We start from the raw sequence: 21,232 nt of genomic DNA, 5'->3' as shown, positions 1-21,232 counted from the left end.
CACCACATGACAAGACGGTACGCCAAATTTAAAAATATTTGGACACGATAATCAAAATATTGTTTAATGTATAAAAAATAATATAAAAATAATTTAAATTAGAAAAATTGCCTCACTTATTACAAATAACACAAAATGAATTAGAACAACCAATTTTGTCGTACAAAATTAGAAAATAGATTCAAACATAAAAGTTGTGATGAAGTCAAAAGTGGGTATCATCTAGCTATGAAAGAATGGGTGCTACCAGCTCTGTATGGGTATAATGATATTGGGATGTCTTCTGGGAATCAATATTGGAAAAGATTATGGAATATAAAAGCTCCTTCCAAAATGTTACATCTATTGTGGCGTATGTCTAAGGGTTTTGTTCCAACTGGATATATATTGTTTAGACGCCATCTTTTGCAAAGTGGGGTATGTTTTCGTTGCGGCGAGGAAGATGAAACCCCACTGCATGCTATTTGGTCTTGTGGTGCTAGTAAAAATGTGTGGCAGCAGGTATGCTTCTATAATCTCATTAATCATTCTTCATTTGGCTCGTTTCAAGATTGGATGGACTTTGCATGGTCTAAGCTTGGTATGGGAGACATGATTCTATTGGTGGTAGTTTGTTGGTTTCTTTGGTATGAACGTAACCAAACTTTTCATGGGTCTGCTCCCACTCCTCCTCATATTCTTTTACAACGGGCCATTTTCTGTTGGGAGGATATCAAAGCTTCTAACGCTAGTCATGATATAGCCTCGGCCACAAATCGAAGTGCACAGGGCATTTGGCAACCACCACCGATGGAGCATTACAAACTTAATGTGGATGGAGCTACGGCAGAAGTAAATGGTAATGCCAAGCGGGATGTAGGTGGTGTGGTTCGCAATCATGAGGGGGTCCTAATGGGAGCAGTTGCCAAGCAAGAGGCATGTGATATCTCGGTCTTGGCAACTGAGCTCTTTGCTATCAAAACAGGTTTGGAATTTGCTCTAGATTGCTCTTTCTTCCCTCTGATCGTTGAGTCTGACTGTCTAGAAGCTGTATCTCTAGTAAACATGGAAGAGGATTGTTATGCCGCCGATGGTGTTATCGTCTCTGAGATTAAGAGTCTCCTTAGGCAACTTAGTGTTTCTGAAGTTTTCTATCGATCGCGTGAGTGCAATAAGGTGGCTCACTCGATTGCCAAGTTCATCGTCCGGAATAGTGGGTGTCACTTTTGGTCAAGATTTATCTGTCATCTCTAGCTCACGGGGTTTAGCGCCCCTCCCCCTCCCCCCCCACCCCCCATTTCAAAAAAATAAAAGTTGTGATGGGTTTTAATCCAACACAATAATTAGAGGAAAATTATAAAAAAAGAAACGGATAACAATAAAAAATGAAATATAAAGAGAAAAACTTCATTTGTATGCATTTTTCTTGGCCTTATTGCCCATACAAAAGTGGTGTGCATTAAGTAATTGAGGGAGAGTATTTAAAATTTCTCCATACATAATCATGTAATTTATTTTATAAATTAAACAAAAAAGGCCTAAAACAATGTTGAATTAGTGTTGATTATGGTGACATGCGTGTTTGTCGTGTCATCCGAATTGTTAGAAAGTCAAAATCAATTGATGCGATTTCAACTCTTGTCTGAGAGTGTTCAAAAGTATCGAAATGTCAAAAAGTATCAGACATGCGACATTGCACCAATCGTAAGTGTTGTTGCTTTAGAGAATGGAACTGTGGGGAGTGGGGACACAGACATGGACAAACCATTAAAGCAAACAAAAATACTATTAGACTTGTTTCTAAGATGAACAAACTAATACGTAATTTTGATAACTTCAATGAAATTGGTCATTTTGCTACACAATTTTTTTTTATCTTACATTTCCAAATCATTAAATACAAACATTAAAACTTGAATTCAAAAGACCCCTTTTTTTCTTTTCAATTCATCTGAAAAGAAAAATAAAAAAACAAGAGGTCGCGTGGGTTCGCAACGAACTACGAGATGAACTATAATCCCCTATGATTTCTTTAACTTCAGCTGAAATCGTTCAGCCCCCATAATTTTTGTTTTGGTTACAATTGGTGAGTTTTTGAAAAGAAAAAAAAAAGGATTGGCTTCTCCCTGAACTTGGTCGTGCTTTATCTCTAATTAAAGGGTTTTCATTTGTCTTTCGTCTCAGCATTTTCAATATGAAATTTCTGGAGAAATGGTGAGTTTGGAATCATGCATAGCTATAAAAGAAGTAGGCTTTATATTGGTCCACTTTCTGGATGCTTGAAAGAGAAGCTGCGATTTTTATGCATAATGATCACTTATATTATAACCACAAAAACATCAATATCATACAGCTTGACCCCAGGAGGGAGACACCAAAAACTATCCTATTCAATAAAACTGAGAGCTGAAAACAACAACATATTGTTGCTTTAGTACAAAAATACCCAACTAGCGAATACAAACAAAACTTACTTCTAAACCCATTTGTTTCTTCTTCTTCTTCTTGTTTTCATTGTGACACCAGTAGAAAACCCAGACCAAAAACAACTTTCATACTAGTCATATATTGGTGAAATCACAAGCCTCCATGCCAACCACTCCAGACACTGGTTTCAGCCAATATATGAATGGTATGCCAATTCCTTCTGAATATGACAGGAAAATTGTTAAGATGGCCGGAATATTGGGTGGTGTGCAGAGGAGGGAGAGAAATCTTTTCTTGGGTTTACTTTTTGAATCATCATTACATATCTGATGGTGAGGATTTATGAACTAGGCCCAAGGAAGTGGGTCAAATTTTCCTTTACATTCAATAAACTAGGCCCAAGTGGAAAGTACTAGCCGATTACTCCATCTAGCATTGTAAGTTTGTAACCCACTAACCCGTGCAAACCTCTTAACAACAAAAATTAGTAACTGATGATTTGGAATATCAATGATATTACAATCATGAAACTACACTATGAGATGAATATCTATACTTTAGTGTTAAACACCCACCCATTTACCCGTTTTCAATATGGGCATTTTTTTTTCCGTTTTGAAATACCTACTACTATTTTTCTTTATTTTGACAAATACTTATTCTTTTGTTATTATTAGCACTCACTGAGAGACTAATAAACTAGTGATCACCGTTTGAGAAGGAGCTCTAGCAGGAAGGAAGTCTATTCATCCATGGCTCTTGATATAGCTCAAAAAGCCTCCTCTTCCAAACTGTGTCCCTTTCTTCATCTAGATATCATGTTTTCTTGAGTTTCAGAGGGGAACACACTTGCAAGAATTTTTACTATGTAGCCCTTGTCCAGTGCCTTCAATTTTTCTCAATAATTTAATTTTGATGTTTGAATGCCATTAAAATTTCTCATCAAATGCTCTGTTTCTTCATATATGTAGTTATACCAGTGTTCTCAATAATTCATGTACTATACTGTAGAAAAAATAATTATAAAACACGTACCCACAAAAAATGCATTCAATCAAATTGGCAATTATATAAAATTGAGTATCATCAAATCATAATACCTGCCATCTTTTGCTGAACAGAAACAAGATTCAAGCATGTAAAATGATGATAACAGAAGGGGGGAAATACATGATTACGAATCAGAAATCACTGTCAAGTATCTATCACTTTGACGAACTGTCTTCGTTTCACGTTTCACAAAAGAAGTAAGGAACTACCATTCTACCCAATTGCTATGTCCTTATCTCAGATCGTACACTTTAGAAAGGAGCAAGCAACATATACAGCCTTTAGAATCATGTCTTTTGTGGTGTTATGTATCCAAAGTCAGCATAATCTAACAGAGTTTACAACCTGCAAAAATATCCCCCAAAACAAGGCAGCAAAAAAGAAAATTCAGCAAAAAAGCAAAACAGAAAGAAGAACAAGTGCTAGCATCTTAAACAAATTAGATAGATAAAGTAAGCCCATTCCATCATGTCTGGTAGCTTCTAAATTGCATTTGTGAAATACAGACTACTATTTATCAACACATTCCATCATGTCATTATGTGCATTATTTTCGGTGAAAGTTTCCAGAGCCTAACATATTGAATTGAAATGGTGGTCACCAGATCATAATTGTGTTTTGGTCCTAGTGTTGAGACTAATTTCTACTACATTTTTAGTACAATATTTTTCTCTACATTTTGCTTAGTTATTTTCTTAACAATGTCATTTCTAACTTGTTTTGTGTTTTTAGGTAGTTTTGAGTCTGGAAATGGAAGGCAAAGAGTTATATACGCAGAAATGAGAAGAAATGGAGAAATGAAGTTTTCCCAGTTCTACCAGGAAAAGGAATCTCAGTTGAAGTAGGAATCCTAATGCAACTAGGAGTGAGCTTGGAAAAATGAAGAAATGACAGAGTCCCAGTTGAACTAGGAGACCTGGTGAGACTAGGAGATGCTGTGTCTTCAAGATGACTCAAGATAGTTCAAAAATGTTTTAAATTATTGAAGAATTTTGGCAATACATAAGATGGATTTCGAAGTGGCCCATTTTGGGAGAGTCTGGCCCGAAGTTTGAATCATGAGACTTGCACATGAGTCTCTAGATACTTCTTAACGTCTTAGAGGAGTCCATGGCCCATTTTAATTGCTTTTTGCTGTGAAAAATACGAGAGATATTCAAGGAATTTAGGCAATATCTTTTTGGGATTATTTTCGGATTTCTTGGGAATTTTTGAAAAGAAAATAGAGGAATAAGTATTGAATTATGAATCTACATACAAAGAGGCCAAATTGAAGTCTAGATACATGGAAGATTTCGGCAAAAGAAGGTTACTTGCTCTACAATTTTCAAGCAATTTTCTTATTGGCCGAAGTGATGTAATTCAAGAGAAATTCAAGGGAACCCTAGCCCTTGCCGTTCACTATGTAAAGGAGGTTTGTGAACCTCTTCAACACACCACAAAATTCAAAATCAAAAGCCACAAACACTTCCCCTTCTCTTCCAAGTTTCAGCAACTTCAAGAAATTCCAAGTTCAAGGCCGTGAAGCATCATCCTCTCCATTCAAGCATCCTTGCCGTGATCCTCCTCCATTCCTCCACCTTTTGAAGCTTCTTGCATTCTTGAAGATAAAAAAGTGTAACCATGAACTCCATAATTTGTTTTCGGTTTTTGGATTGTAAACAATTTTGGTTTTTCTATGAATTGTGATTTTGTTTTCTTATTTGGTTTTATGATTTGCAATTTCTATGGTTGATGAAGTGTTGATTTTAGATATATGATTTTTGAATACTATGAAGCATGTTTTAGGTTTTAGGTTTTTAAATTGAAAAGTTACGATTTCTATATGTTCTTGCATGATTGTTAATTTCAAGCTTCAATCCCATCTTTTATGTGTTAATTGATCTTTGGATGCATAGTTAGGTTGATGAACATGTAATTGAATCCATATTAAAGTGCTAGCGTTCTATGCTTTAATAATTTCGGAGGAAAACCTAAAAATACTTAGGTAAATTAACAATGAGTCTTGTATGCTTGATTAGCGTTCTAATTTGTGTTCTTGACTTGAATTGATCAAACTTCCATAATTCTTAATGCATTGAAAGTGTTTTTGTTAGTGATTAGCTACCACTAGTGATTGCATGATTAATAGGGTTAATTATGGTGTGTTCATCTAGTTAATTTAATTAAGGGAAGTAAAAAGAACTTTGTATGCGTTCATTTTTGTTCTTGATTGATTCTATGCTTTAACATATTTTGATTCGTGATTTGATGTTTGAACCCTTGCCAACGTGTTAATAGTAGTTAATTACTTCTAATTTCATTCCATCCATAAAATTCCCATTGATTATGTGTTTTGATGTGTCACACATGTGTATATTTACTTAGTTGTTAAATTAAGTAAATCCTAAATCCCATTTACTTGTATTTTTAGTAAATAATATGTATATTCTTTAATTTGTTTTTCTAATGTTTTATTTTTTAGGAATTAATTAGGTCCTAATCCCCGGTTGAGAACGATCTCTACTTATTCTTACTACATTGATAGAGTTTTAAATTGAGCACTAATTTTGTGCAGGTCACCTAGCATGCTGAATCATCTATTTAGTTTGTTCTTGATTTGTTGCAGTTTATTCTTGATTTGTTGAAATTCTAAAAGGAAAACAAGCCAATAAGAACTACCTACAAACCTTGAAGACTGGTTTAATCGTTCTGGGAGGACCGGTGACCATGAGGGCCGGGGCCGCATGTGAAAGATCACGCACCATGGGGAATCGCACAAAAAAAAGGCTGAAAAAAATAAAAATCAAATAGAAAAGCAAAACTGAATCAAAATATGGGAGAATGGCTGAAAAGATAATCAGAAGAAAAAAAAAATCAAAATCGGATAGAAAAGCAGATTAGGGTTTACCTTCATATCGTATTTGGTGGGAATTGGAGGACGTGGATCCCGGGGGACCACCGTAATCTGAATTCTGAAAGTATCAAAAATCGATTGTACGACCTTAGGAAGTAGCATTGGCATTGGCATCGGATCTGAGAGAGAGAGAGAGAGAGAGAGAGAGAGAGAGAGAGAGAGAGCGCCTGCACCTCCCCATTCTCTCAGTTCCGCCGATGCCGTAGGTCATACAAGCAATTTTTGACCCTCATTGTAAGTTTGTAACCCACTAATCCGTGCAAACCTCTTAACAACAAAATATCAGTAACCGATGATTTGGAATATCAATGATATTCCGATCATGAAACTATTCTACGAGATGACTATCTATACTTTAGTGTTAAACATCCACCCGTTTTCAATATGAGCATTTTTTTTTTCTGTTTTGAAATACCTACTACTATTTCTGTTCTTTTTTTTTTTTTGACAAATACTTATTCCTTTGTTATTGTTACCACTTATTGAGAGACTAATAAACTAGTGATCACCGTTCACCTGCACAAAATTAGTGCTCAATTTAAAACCCTATCAATGTAGTAAGAATAAGTACGTACGGATCGTTCTTAACTGGGGATTATGGCCTAATTAATTCCTGAAAAGTAAAACATTAGAAAAACAAATTAAAGAATATATGCATATTATTTACGAAAAAATACAAGAAGGGGATTGAGAAGTTTATTTAATTTAACAACTAAGTAATTATATACATGTGTGACACATCAAAACCAGAATCAAGTAGAAATATATGAATGGAACGATTTTAATTGTAATTAACTACTACTAACATGTTGGCAAGGTTTCAAACATTAAATCACAAATCAAATTATGTCTAAGCATAGAATCAATCAAGAACAAAGATGAACGCATACAAAGTTCTTTTTACTTTTCTTAATTAAATTAACTAGATGAACGCACCATAGTTAACCCTATTAATCATGCAATTACTAGTGGTAGCTAATCACTAACAAAAACACTTTCAAAGCATTAAGAATCATGGAAGTTTGATCAATTCAAGTGAAGAACACAAGTTAGAACGCTAATCAAGCATGCAAGACTCATTGTTAATTTACCTAAGTAATTTTAGGTTTTCCACCGAAATTATCAAAGCCTAGAACTCTAGCACCTTAATATGGATTCAATTACATGTTCATCAACCTAAGTATGCATCCAAAGATCAATTAACACATAAAAGATGGTATTGAAGCTCGAAATTAACAATCATGCAAGAACATCATGAAATCACAATTTATCAACTTGAAAACCTAAAATCTAAAACATGCTTCATAGTATTTGAAAATCACATATCTAAAATCAACACTTCATCAACCATAGAAATTGCAAATTATCAATCCAAGAAAGAAAACCAAAATCGAAATTTATATGTAAATGCATCATCCATGTGTTCCATAAGTAAACAGTCTGCTCTAGCACAACTAATCCATGATTCCACTGCAATTATTTGGGATGAGGCGCCTATGACACATCGATATGTCTTTGAAGCACTTGATCGAACTTTTCGAGACATAATGGATTTCGATTTACCGTTCGGTGGAAAGATAATGATTTTTGGGGGAGACTTTCACCAAGTCCTACCTATTATTCCTAAAGGAACGAAGTCTGAACTCATTCAAGCCTCTATTGTGAAATTTACATTTTGGGCACAAACAAAGATATTGAAATTGAGGTAGAATATGAGATCCATAAATGACCACCAATTTGCAGAATTTCTACTTCGTGTTGGTGATGGGAGTGAACGAGTCATTAATGACGAAATCTTTATGCATACCGGAATGCATGGTGGTTCCATGGGAAAGTGACCAATTTATCAATCAGATTATTGATCAAGTTTTCCCCAATTTGGGTGTTCATGTAAATGATGCAAGATACATGGTGGACAGAGCATTGATTACTCCTATAAACGACGATGTGGACGTGTTGAATGACAAGATAATCAATATGTTTCCTGGTGAAGAAATTGCATTGTACTCATTTGACTATGTTGAAGATGACATCAGGAATTTGTACCAACCAGAGTTTCTGAACTCAATAACCGCAGGTGGGCTGCAACCCCACAAGTTAACTTTGAAAGTAGGTGCTCCAATCATGCTTTTAAGGAATATTGACCCTAAATTGGGATTGTGTAACGGTACTAGATTGTTGTGTCGTGGTTCGTACCAAAATCAGATTGATGCTGAGATACTAACATGACAGTTTGCTAGGACTAGAGTTTTTCTACCGAGAATTCATTTGAAAAGTGCAGAAAATGCTGGGCTACCATTTCAACTAACAAGAAAGCAATTTCCAGTCAAACTAAGCTTCTCTTTGACCATAAACAAGTCTCAAGGCCAGACTATCCCACATGTAGGTGTTTACCTCCCAGATCATGTTTTTAGTCATGGACAATTATATGCGGCATTGTCGAGAAGAATATCAGAGTCAACCACGTACAAAAGTTTTGGTTAAAAAATGATACATATTTGGTGAAGAAGGTGTATTTACTAAGAATGTCGTATTTAAAGAAGTTTTGCTTCGTTCAAACATAAATGATAGATCATCTTTATAGGTACTTCAACATTTTTATTGATTAGTACATATTTGATTGAAACTTTTTATATTACAACCTATAATTTTTGTGTAATTCTTTCTATCTGTAGGAATGGTACAAGATCGTCGCCCTCTACAAAAGAAAAAATTTGAAAGAGACGAGGCCTTTAGGATACATGTTTCCATATTTTTATGTGACTGGTGCATGGGAAAATCAGTAAAAATGAACACTGCTTATCTCAGTGGGCTTATTTTGAAAGAGTAGAACAAAAAGAAGCATGCACAGTATGTACTCTTAAGCTCTATTTCTTTTCCTTTAAGTATGTTTTTATTTTATGGTAGTTAACTAATTCCAATAATAAGTAATTATCCAATTCCAATTACCTATTTGTATATACCAGTGCATATTTTTGTACAAAGTTTTATGTTTTTCACTAATGAATTTATAAAGACATACAATATTTTATAATATCTATATGGGGTAAGAGTGAGGTAATATGCAACACACAATTATATTGCACTCAAGAGTAACATTTCAAACATGCATAGCAAGAGAGAAAGGACAATATGCACGCGTATCGCGCGTGCAGGAAGGCTAGTTTTAAATAATATCAAAAGTTATTTGTTTTGGTTTTTCAAGAGTCATGTTCTTTTGAAGAGGCATGAAGAGTTTATATAAACTTGAACTCTTCAGACAAGGAAATAATACAGAATACCTCTCTTCTTTTCCCTATTCTTCATCTTCTTCTATTATCAAAACTTCCTTCTATACCAATTCATATTCTCCATTCTTGGGTAATCGATAAAAGCTTGGCATCCCGTCTACAGTGAATGTGTGAAGCGGATTAGACAACCTGTGAGGAATAAGAGTTGTATCTTGGAGTTTGTAGACGACCGCCAACACTTGCACGAGGGAAGGCGTCTACGGTTTTAGGACAGCGACTGCCGTGCCTGTTTTTGTTCTCACAGGCCAGATTTTTTTCTAATCCTTTTCCTTCCTCGTATTTATGATTGTGATTATATGATTGAGTTCTCTGTTTGATTGATTTGGTTTAGTAGACTTAGTACTGCAGTCTAGGACAGTGACGACCTTGCCTCTTTTTGTTCTCACAGGCAGATTTCTTTATAATCCTTTTCCTTCCTCTTATTTATGATTGTGATTATATGGTTGAGTTTTTTGATTGATTGATTTGGTATTATGTTTATGAAGACTTACACGAGTCCCAATCCATTGCTTATGTTGTTTATGTTGATATCAAGGTACAAAATGCGCTTTAATCTCAAATTGAAAATGTTATCATTTTGGATATAAGCACAAATCCACACATAAAACATAACCTGATAATATGAGGTAAATTACCAGAAATAGTATCACAGTATCAAACCAAAACATACATTAAGGTCAAAGTACATGCATTTAAAAAAATGATTATAGAAAAGATTTACCAAACTGCAATTTAGGTAATCTTGTTTAAAATACAACCACATTTTGGCGCATTTTGATCTCATCCTTGCTAAATTCCCATTATTCAGTTTATTGATGAACATAATCAAGAACAACAAACATGTTAAGAAAATTTAGATATTCTTACTTGGAATACTAGTCCAGGCTTGCAAGGACCTGAAAAAATGGTGGGAAGTGATCTTGAAGCAGTAATCAGCCGGAGCCAAAACAACAGCTGATTTAACTGCACATGCTTCTTTCCAAGCGTCCCTGAACTCCTTGGTGTCATCAGCATCGCCGTCTCCAACGGCCCCGAACGACATGACGTTGAATGTAGAATCCGTACTCCGTAGTGTTGGATTTGTTTCTCAGGTCGTCCGGGTAAGGGTCCCATGGAACATTCGGAGGACTAGTGCTTGGTGTAGAAGGAGCTACAGGAGCTACCGGCTCTGGAGATTCAGGGGATTTAGGAGACGAAGTAGGGGATTGTGACCCTAGCTTTACTGGTTTTTTTTTTATGGTAGTGATATCTTCCTTGTACATTGCTTGGATTCTGGACTAAAAAAAAAGCTGACTGTAATCCATAGGATTATTAAAGTACGGTGCTCCATGGGAGAAGAGATCACAAGCTAGAATGGTACTACAAAGTTTCTGAAACAGAGAAGAAAGAAGCAGTTAACTAAAAAGGAGAGAGGACAGGTAGACTAGCCTGTTGAAGCTAAGCTATCACAGAGCTACTCACATTTTTACTGAAAGTATAAGCTACATGTGTCCATTTCAGGTTGAAGGACAAAAATATAAGAGAATTATAGAAAAGCATTAATTTGGGAGGAGAATTCCACAAATGGTCACTCAATTATGACTCATTCGACACTTTGGTCACTCAAGTTTCAAATATATCTTTGGTCACTCAACTATTACACTGTCAATCACTTTAGTCACTTTGTTAATTTTTTTCATTAAAAAAGAATACTCCTTGGGTGACTAAAGTGATTGACAGTTTAATAGCTGAGTGACCAAAATGATATATTTGAAACTTGAGTGACCAAAGTGTCGAATGAGTTATAATTGAGTGACCATTTGTGGAATTTTCCCTTAATTTGGGTGTGGGAAACTAACTGCTCGGAAAGGTTTTATGGGGCTTTTGGAGTTTGGCTTTTATTGTTTTCGTCAACTGTTAATACCAGCTGTTCTTTAGTAGAGAGGTTTCTTTCTGGTGACGTCTTGCTATTTGGTATGTTGGTTCTGTATATGTTATGCTGTGGTCCAGCAGATCGTAGTGCATAGAGAGAGAAAGTCGATCCCCCTTGGTTTTTAATTTTAGAGGTGAATACTTGGGAGGAATTTGAGTCTGTAGGGAGTGGCTCTGAGCTTGCGACTAGTTGACGCTAGAGTTTTCTAGACAGCGTTCACATTCTCCAATAGGCTATCCACATAAGAATTGGTCTAGTTCTCCCCTGATGGAACACCTTCCCCCCAGAGTGTTGTAGATATCTTCAAATGGCTGCTCGGATACCAGATCAGAGTTCCGCCTATGGCACCTCCGCTATAGTAACCAGATTCTGTTATTACATGCATAAGGGCCTACGACTTCCTTTCGCCTGCAGTGATTTAACGAAGCTTTTTTGTTGGCCGGGCTGCTGAAACTAGATGTGTGTTAAAACTGAAAATTACCAAAAACAAGGAAAAAAAAATTTATTTTCTAAAATTTAACTCCTGAACGTGCAGGGTGCAAAAAAATTCCTGAGTTTTCTCTTTCCACACCAGGTACAGATATCAATTCCTCTTTGCTTCCCCTTCAAAAAAAAAAAAAAATCAATTCCTCTTTGCAATAGGGGCACTTGGATTTCTTGAGTTGGTTGAAGGTTTAGGGTTTAGTACTTCAGTTTATTTGGGTCAAGGACTAAAATATCGAATACCGAGGAAATATCGATAGTTTAAAAAATGAAAATTTCGATGGAAATATCAAGGAGATTTCGATCTAAGTAAATTTTCAAAAAAAAATGATGGAAATTTAGAAAGTAACATGGAAATCATTAATGAATTTTCATGAAATATTTACAAAAAAAAAAGTGTTTGATGAACTTAATTGTAGAATGATTGTAGTAATTTGAAGTATAATAAGATACACCACTACAAAAAAAAATTGCAATGGCCACGGCGCAATGCCGTCGCAAAAATCTCTTTTGCCGTCGCAAAAGAGCATTAGCGACGGCATTTCTTCCGACGCTGTTGGTGGCGTCGCCAATGGTATTTGCCACGGCAATTCGCCGTCGCAAGACTATTAGTGACGGCAAAACGTTTGCCGTCGCAAGAATTTTGCGACTGCAAAATGCCGTCGCAAATACCAATGGCGACGCCACCAACCGCTACTGAAGTTTTTTGCCGTCGCCAAAAGTCATTTGCCACGGCAAAAATGCCGTCGCAAAAATATTATTTATGAATAAAAAAAAAATTGCATGCCGATTTTTTTTTAATGAATGAAAACTATACAAAAAGGAATGAAGCTTATATAAAAGGAAATGTTACACTTTAATTTTCCTCATAAATAATGTTACAAAATGAATGAAGCTTCTACCAAAATTTACAAGATCGATAATTAAGCTTTACAAGTTAATTATTTTCCTCTAGCTACTTCAAGATGAACTTTGCAGGGATCTTCCTCGATCTACTTCATGTACCAATTACTCCAGTGTTGTTGCAAGCCTCCTATAACAGAAAGTCAGAAATCTTCAAGCATTCATTAAAGAAGCAAAAAGCTGGAAAATTAATGGGAGATGTACACATGACATAGATATTGTTCATACCAGTACATACAATTAATATTTCACTTGAACTCTTAATTACTTTTTGACATTTTGAGTCAGCAAGTGTGCTAAATCCAGGTCTTTCTACGATTAAAGCTAAGAGTAGTTGATTTGAAGAGCTAAATCCATAGTTCCATACTTACCTCGAAATATGTCTGAATTTCCATTCATTATATATCATGAAGATCCCTTCCAATTAGTTCCTGAATAGGGGGCTGCGGCGAGTAATCCTGAAGGAACACGAAAAATTATTCAATTCATATGCATAAGTCTAAGTTACATGCACTGATAAAAAAAAGACAGAAATGCATAAATAAAGACACCTTAGGAATCATACGCAACTGTCCATGCATCAAAACTTTTCGCTTCTTCAACCTCTCTTCTAAAACGTGTCCTATTCGTGGAATCGTTTTGATGGGAAGTTCATATAAATAATCATGGACCTAATATTAAAAAAAAAAATTAATTTAAGTAAGCCGCCAGACTGCACATAATAATAATGATGAAAGCACAACAGTTGCAAGTATTAAGAATGTGAACATAGCTAATGAAAATGGAATAGAAGAAACTTGTGCTGGTGCAGCCTAAAGGATGCTCTCTGTTAATATATCGAACACCATTCATTTTCATCATCCAACAGCTGAAGAAAGAGCAAAGTCATCATTTCATAACCAAAACAGAAATATAAGAACATATTAAATGAGAAATAGATTAAGATATCACATTTTGACGCGCACATAAAAAAACATGAATGAAATAGGAGACTGACCCATTGATAACTCATATATACCAAGAAGCAATAAAGACACCAAGACCATAATCTTAAAGATTGGCTGACCATCAACAGCCAAATACAACTCCATGAAACATATTAATGCAGGGATGGAGAGACGAACTGAGGATGAACTTACTGATTACTATAAATGTTACAAGCAACTGTGTGGGGGACACTAGTGTATGTTGCGGCTAAGCAATCCTTGAAATGATAAATACAGATCTTTGTTATCTGTCCCAAAGATCTCCTCTGCTTTCCGTAGAGTTTCCTGGAAGAAAATGTATACAAATTGTTCACTATTTTTGTAATCAATGAATAAGCTAGATATTCAATTGCATAGATGTAGCAAACAGTCAAAACTATTCCACAATGAATAAGCCATAAATGCACTGAATTGCTCATATGATAGGTGGCTCCTATGTTGCATTATATTTCAATCAGTTTCAAACCTCACTACAATGAAATCAATTAGACTTGAAATAATTAGACCTACCTGGCTTGACGAAAGAACTCCTTTCCATCAATTCGAAGAGTACAAATAGATGCACTCACCACTCACCATGAATAAAAGCAAATAGATGAAATGTCTGTAAATACCTTCATCAGCTGTGTTCCCCATATCAGTAAAACCAGTTGAGGAATATTGTGCCGAGTAGCCATTTGTCTCCTCATCTGGCAGGACAAACAATATAGCACATTGCCCATCAACCAAAGGCAACAACAAAAATTAAGTTAGGAATCGTAGAAAATGTGGGCGCCATCATTAATCTACACTTAAATTAATTACAGAGGGAATCAAGTCAAATAACAGTACCCTTATCTGGTTATGCCTTTGGAACCAATTGATCACAGGTATACATATGCAAACATGTAAACAAAACATTAAACTTATACCAGAGAGGTAAGCATACAAACCTTGAATCTGTAACTCCCATCCACGTTGACGTAACAACCCAAGACACTGTGTGCTTCCAGAATCCCAATCAAAACTCTATAATACATCAAAAACATGAAAGGGGCATCAGGCAGATATAATAATGGATACAAAGGCAGGCTTGTGCCTGTATTAAAGAACTTAACAATGATTCTTTAATATGGAAAGAGAAAGAAGCTAACAATTATGGGGTAAATCATGAAGTTAACAATTAATATTTTAGCCTCTGAAGTAACTGAGTAAAGTTTAAAACTAATCGATAAGATTTGCATCTTCAAACTAAATGAGTAGTTAAAAATTAGCTACGTAAGGGCTCAGATGATTACTTTGATGCAAGGACATAGTGATTGGCTTTCCAAAATACTTAGATCCAATGCACTTGTATATGATGTTGATAATTTTTACATCTTCTTGAAAGAATTCATAGTGGCTGCGTATACCTTAAATTACAATAGTCTTGCATGAGAGCTGTATACAGATTAGGGTAATCAATAATGTACAGTTGAGCAAGAATCAGAGAATGTAAATTACCAATCAACAGTCTTCAGGGCTGATGCATTTTCGACCTAGATATTCCCAAATTTTGCTCTCAAACGTTACCATTGGCAAATATTTCCAATGCCTAATGTCCTCTGCCGCTATCAGATCTTTCAACTTCATTCTGACAAATAAAAACAAAATGACCACCCAAAACAGGTAAACAATTTAACCAAGACTACTAGCCAAATAAGCAAGGAAAACACAAAGGGTAAAAATGTTCCTTACCCTCCAGCATCACTTAATATTAGAAATTGTTTACGGAATTCTAATTCACCCAGAGCTACTAAGTGTGCTTCTCCATGGTCTCCAGGTTCCTCTATAACTGAGGACCTAGTGATACTCTCACCTGCAGCAGCAGCACACTCACACTGAGCCAACAATGAATTTAATATAACATTATAATCATAATAACTACCAGTACAATGAAATGGATGAAACTGAGAAAGTTAGAGCATGACGGACCTTGAAACCTCCCATGAAGTTGTACAGGAACATCAGCAGACAGTCTCTGATATGGAGAAATGCAGACGGCTTTTGATGGAGAACTGATTGTCCTTGAACAGGTGTTCGATCAGTACAACAAACATTCATAAGAAACAAAATTGTCTAGTTAAACTAGACACAAACATAACAAGCAGAAAGCGAAAGAAAGAGATCCTGCAAAACAGAGTCAGTCCCACAAACTTAACAAGCAAAAAACCCAAAGATGGCATCAAACAAGTTTAATTTATTCATAACTTCACTAAGAGAGGAAGCCTGAACATAACATAGAAAGGTACTTCATGTTTCATAGGTTATCGGATGTGACTAAAGCCATAGAAACCTAAACGATCTATATCACACAAGGATAAACAGCAGAGTACATATAAAGAAATTAAATAGGCAAAAACCACCTAAGTGGAAAACAAAGCAACTCCTACTCACAATCTGCAGCTTGACTGTCTTCCCATCTAGCTCCACAGTCCTTATTTTCTGAAAATGAACAACAAAATATGAATCATAAATAACAAAAGTACACTACACATACATGTAATGTTGTGCTTACATAGATATAGATATAAATGTACTCACAAAATCAACTCCAATGGTGCTGATGTAGCTGTCCACATAGGAATCGTCCTCAAACCAAAAGAAACAACCAAAATACAGCAAAATGAGCACTAATTACAGCAAAATGAACCTCAGAACCTCAACATTGCTTCCAATCTTTTTCCCAAAAATTTACAGAAACAAACTATCTCACATATTTGATAAAGAAGAAAACAAAGTCTAAGAGAGAGTCAAACTCATAGCGAAAGAAAAGGAACCGCAAACGCAACCGTCCAAACAAGAAAAGGAACCCCAAAAGCAGTAAAACCAGCGGAAAATGCCCAGGCCCAGACCACCATGCTTCACCAAATCCATAAGGACAACACCACCAATAGCAATCCCCGGCATCAGATCGCCTCCTTGGGCCACTACGCCGCCGCACCACATCCCTGCGCCGCCGCGCCACCTAAACTCAACGAAGGCCACCCCAGAACCCTATCCACGTCCGAACCCAGATCCGAAAAGGAGCCAGGTCCGCACCAGCCTCACCTCTGGCATGGGATCGAGCATCCAGTTGCCGCACAGATCTCCGATGCAGCAGAGACACCAGATATCACCGCCGGCAAGCCTCAATCAAGCGCCCCCCTCGTCTGCCATCGGCCACGATTCAGAGAAGACAGATCGAAAAGGATCTGCCAGACCCGAGCTCGGCCCTCCTAACTCCAGCCATGGAACTCGCTTCCGCCAACGACAAACGCTGCCATCCCAGACCCACATCCTCTCCCGGACGGGAACGCAGCAGCTGGAGCGCCGGCGGCGTTCGACCGGGAGAGAACTGACTAACTGTACTGTTTTCTCCTCTCTCACTCTCTCTCTCGCGCGCGCGGGGCGCGTTCTTCCTCTCTCTCAGACTGTTCCATAGAAATTTTTGGCACAAACTCTTTGTAGAGTGATTTTAACACCCAAATAGTATATCTGCAAAATTATAAAGGCTACGGCAATGGTAGCGAAGCAAGAATAAGGAAAAACTTTGCTATGACATCTTTAATCCCGTCGCAATTGAAGCATTTTTATGCTACGGCTCTCCTTTGCCGTCGCAAAATAATTTTAATTTTGCGACACCTTGTTTCCCTTAGCAAATCTATAACCAACGGCGACGGCATTTTGGCGCCGACGCTAACTGTGGTGGCCATTGCAATTTTTTTTTGTAGTGACTGACATGACAAAGATATGAAATTCTACATGAGAATTCTCAAAAATGATTTAAATAGGAGATTAGGAGAGTTAATTATTATTAATAATAATATTTTACAATTAAATACATATGTTAAAAAAAAAAAAATCGGTCTTCAAATAAACAGAAAAAGAAGTAGAAAATGGTCCATTGAAAAACATAGAAAAGTTTTTTTTTTTTTTTAATAGAGCCAAATGTCTACTAGTTAGCAAATTAGATAATTAGAAGATTTATAAGTATGGAAAGAAAAGACACAAAGAGCAATACATGATTTTATAAATTTTTAAAGTTTTCCTTTTTAGATGTTATCAGTTTAGTCGGATTGGATAAGGACATTGGCTAGTTTTCACGAGCCACATATCGCGAGCGGTGGCGATAATCTCAGAAATTTTTGGAAATATCGCGAAAATTTTTGAATATTTCCGGAAATATGGCGAAAATTTCGAATATTTCCGGAAATATTGTGAAATTTCAAAAATTTCTCCCGATATTCTCTTGGTAAGTTAAAGATATATCAAGACCCTAAAAAATCGGAAATATCATTGAAAATTCGAGGATAGTTTCAATTTTTCAATCCTTGATTTGAGGATTAGTCCCTAGCAATAGCCTTCTCTAATAGTTAAAATAGATAATTGGTATCAATACTCAACGGTCAATCATCAATTAGTCTGACTTCCTGACCCTTAATACTCGATCAGTAATGATTTTCTGGAAATAATTTGGTATGAGGAAGTCATACTAGAAGAGATTTATTCATTAATTGGCTAAAGTGAAGCAATATGAATGTACACATTTCAATCAAACCTATTCCTTTTGAGAAACTTATGTAACTCCAAGATTAATGTACGTGGGACATGTGCATTCAACATGGGACGTCTTTACGTACTGTCTATGTTGTGGGGAATATACTCATGGAAAAAGACCTACATAAATTGCTTTTAGTCCTTCGATTTGCCCAAAGGGCGGGTAACTGAAAATAGTTCATTAACTAGCTCAAACACATGCATGGTACAAATTATGTCTGTTAGGTCCAAACACATAACTCAGATGTATAATAGTAAAACTAATTACTCCACTAAGGTACATTAAACAACTTGATCATGATCGAAGAATCAAATGCCGTTTTGGATACTATTTTATTCCCTCTAGGAAAGTATGAATTCTACTTTATTTAAACTAATTATAAGGCAATAGATAGAACAAACTAAGCCACATATACATAATCATACTTAAGTCCCTTAGTACATTATTCATGTGATACCATCATTTCAGAACTCCATGAGAGAGATCCTAAGGATTTTGGAATGTAGGATAGATTTGGTGTTTCTTGATTTGGATAATATATAGCACCGGATTAGTTTACCCAATAAATCATACCATCGACGCTAGTTGTAAGCCCGTGTGTAGTTTAATATTCTTCTTAATTAATTGTTTTGAATGTTATCCCTTTAGATATCGTCGATCTTGAATTGCCACACTCGCCACAAAATCAACTATAAGTTAATGCCAAAATTGACATGCAACTTTAACCGTGTCAATCTTTGTCTTCAACTCCTGATGGATTCACTGGAAAAGCTAGCTATATATGCTTTGTAGTTGTCTTGTTTTACTAACTAGCTTGCAACTTAATTGGGCAGTCATACAGCTGGGAAACTCGTAAGTGTATGTCTCAGTTGGGCCCCACTATGGCTTGTGGGCCCGCTAAGAGAAGTGACAAAACTAGCTTGCTAGTAGAGGTATCTACAAGTCTCCGAAGTCCCCAAGTAAGAGGAGCTTCTTGGTTGGGGAGTTATAAACATGAATTCATCAAGCATAAGTGACGTCCGAGAGGCGCCTAGCCCCTACAAGTCCCCGAACTCCTTAAGCAAGAAGGGACTCTTTAACCTGCAACACAAATATAGGAGCATCGCACGTAGAATGCTTGTTGTATTGGGCAACGTAAGTAAGTTGCGGGATATGCATTAGCATATATGAATGTACGATGTGTATGATACATGTTGATGTATATATATGAATGACGCCAAGTATGATCGGTATAAAGTCGAGAACGAGTATGGTTGTGTGAACATATCACGAATAAGCATATGAATTGCATATGATGCGCGTAGTGCTTGCAGGAAGATGAACGAGTCGAGTTGACGAGGTTACGCTTGGTGTAAGTTGCATGATTGCCATGAAGGCAAGCGTTTGTAATTCGTGAACGATGAATACGTGAACGTTTGTGTTTGTTTGGTTTTCGCTCTTATTAATGGAACGCGAAAAGAATTCGATTTGTTCCAAAGGACAAATGGTAGAAGAATTCAATGTTTCATTAATGTGTACTATTTCGAGGGGATACAAGTGTAAAGCTCGAGTATACCGGGAAGGTGTGAGCAGGAAGCTCGGGGTGCCGGGAAGGTGTGAGTGGGACGCTCGGGGGTGCCGGGAAGGAGTGAGCGGGAAGCTCGGGGGTACCGTGAAGGCGTGAGTGGGAAGCTCAGGGGTGTTGGGAAGGCTTGAGCGGGAAGCTAGGGGGTGCCGAGAAGGCGTGAGCGGAAAGCTCGGGGGTACCGTGAAGGCTTGAGCGGAAGCTCAGGGGTGCCGCGAACTTGTGAACGGGAAGCTAGGGGTTGTCGCGAATGCATGAGCTGAAGCACGTGGTGCCGGGAATGCATGAGAGGGATGCTAGATGGGTGCCGGGAAGGCGTGAGCGGAAAGCTCGGGTGTGCCTGGAAGGCTTGAGCTGAAGCTCGTGAGCGGGAAGCTCGGGGGTGCCGGGAAGGCGTGAGAAGAAAGGTCGGGGGTGCCGAGAAGGCTTGAGGGGAAGCTCGGGGTTGCTGGGAAGGCATGAGTGGAAAGCTCGTGAGCGCGGAGCTCAATGGTGCCACGGAGGCATGAGCGGAAGCTCAGGGTTGCCGCGAAGGCGTGAGCGGAAGCTCGTGGTTGCCGGGAAGGCATGAGAGGAAAGTTCGTGAGCGCGGAGCTCGGTGGTGCCTCGGATTCGTGAGCGGAAGCTCAGGGTTGCCGCGAAGGTGTGAGCGGAAGCTCGTGGTTTCTGGGAAGGCATGAGAAGGATGCTCGATGGGTGCTGGGAAGGCGTGAGAGGAAGCTCGTGGTTGCTGGGAAGGCATGAGCGGAAAGCTCGGGGGTTGTCGGGAAGGCATGAGCGGGATGCTGGGAAGGCGTGAGCGGAAGCTCGTGGTTGCAGGGAAGGCATGAGAGGAAAGCTCGTGAGCGCGGAGCTCGGTGGTGCAGCGGAGGCGTGAGCGAAAGCTCAGGGGTGCCGGGAAGGCATGAGCGGGATGCTCGATGGGTGCCGGGAAGGCATGAGCGGGATGATCGATGGGTGCCGGGAAGGCATGAGCGGGATGCTCGATGGGTGCCGGGAAGGCATGAGCAGAAGCTTGTGGTTGCCGTGAAGGCCTGAGTGGGATGCTCGATGGCTACCGGGAAGGCGTTAGCGGAAGCTCGTGGTTGCCAGGAAGGCATGAGAGGAAAGCTCGTGAGCTCGGAGATCGGTGGTGCCGTAGAGGAGTGAGCAGAAGCTTGTGATTTAGAAGCTCGGGGTTGCC

The 21,232-nt window shown here is 37.7% G+C and overlaps 1 protein-coding gene across 1 annotated transcript; it reads left to right on the top strand.

The window, feature by feature from the left end:
* The first annotated feature begins 8,078 nt into the window (after nucleotides 1–8,078).
* On the top strand, nucleotides 8,079–8,582 carry LOC112199363. Its single transcript, XM_024340393.1, has one exon. The coding sequence runs from the start codon at nucleotides 8,079–8,081 to the stop codon at nucleotides 8,580–8,582; it is 504 nt and encodes a 167-aa protein (XP_024196161.1).
* The last annotated feature ends 12,650 nt before the right edge of the window (nucleotides 8,583–21,232 follow it).

The sequence above is a fragment of the Rosa chinensis genome, chromosome 4, assembly GCF_002994745.2.
Source record: "Rosa chinensis cultivar Old Blush chromosome 4, RchiOBHm-V2, whole genome shotgun sequence".
NCBI lineage: Eukaryota > Viridiplantae > Streptophyta > Magnoliopsida > Rosales > Rosaceae > Rosa > Rosa chinensis.
Note: the sequence above shows the minus strand (reverse complement) of the source record. Positions and strands in the feature narration are given on the sequence as shown.

Excerpts from the sequence above, each read along its gene's own strand:
- LOC112199363 (XM_024340393.1), top strand. The coding sequence starts at position 8,079 with ATGACCACCAATTTGCAGAATTTCTACTTCGTGTTGGTGATGGGAGTG.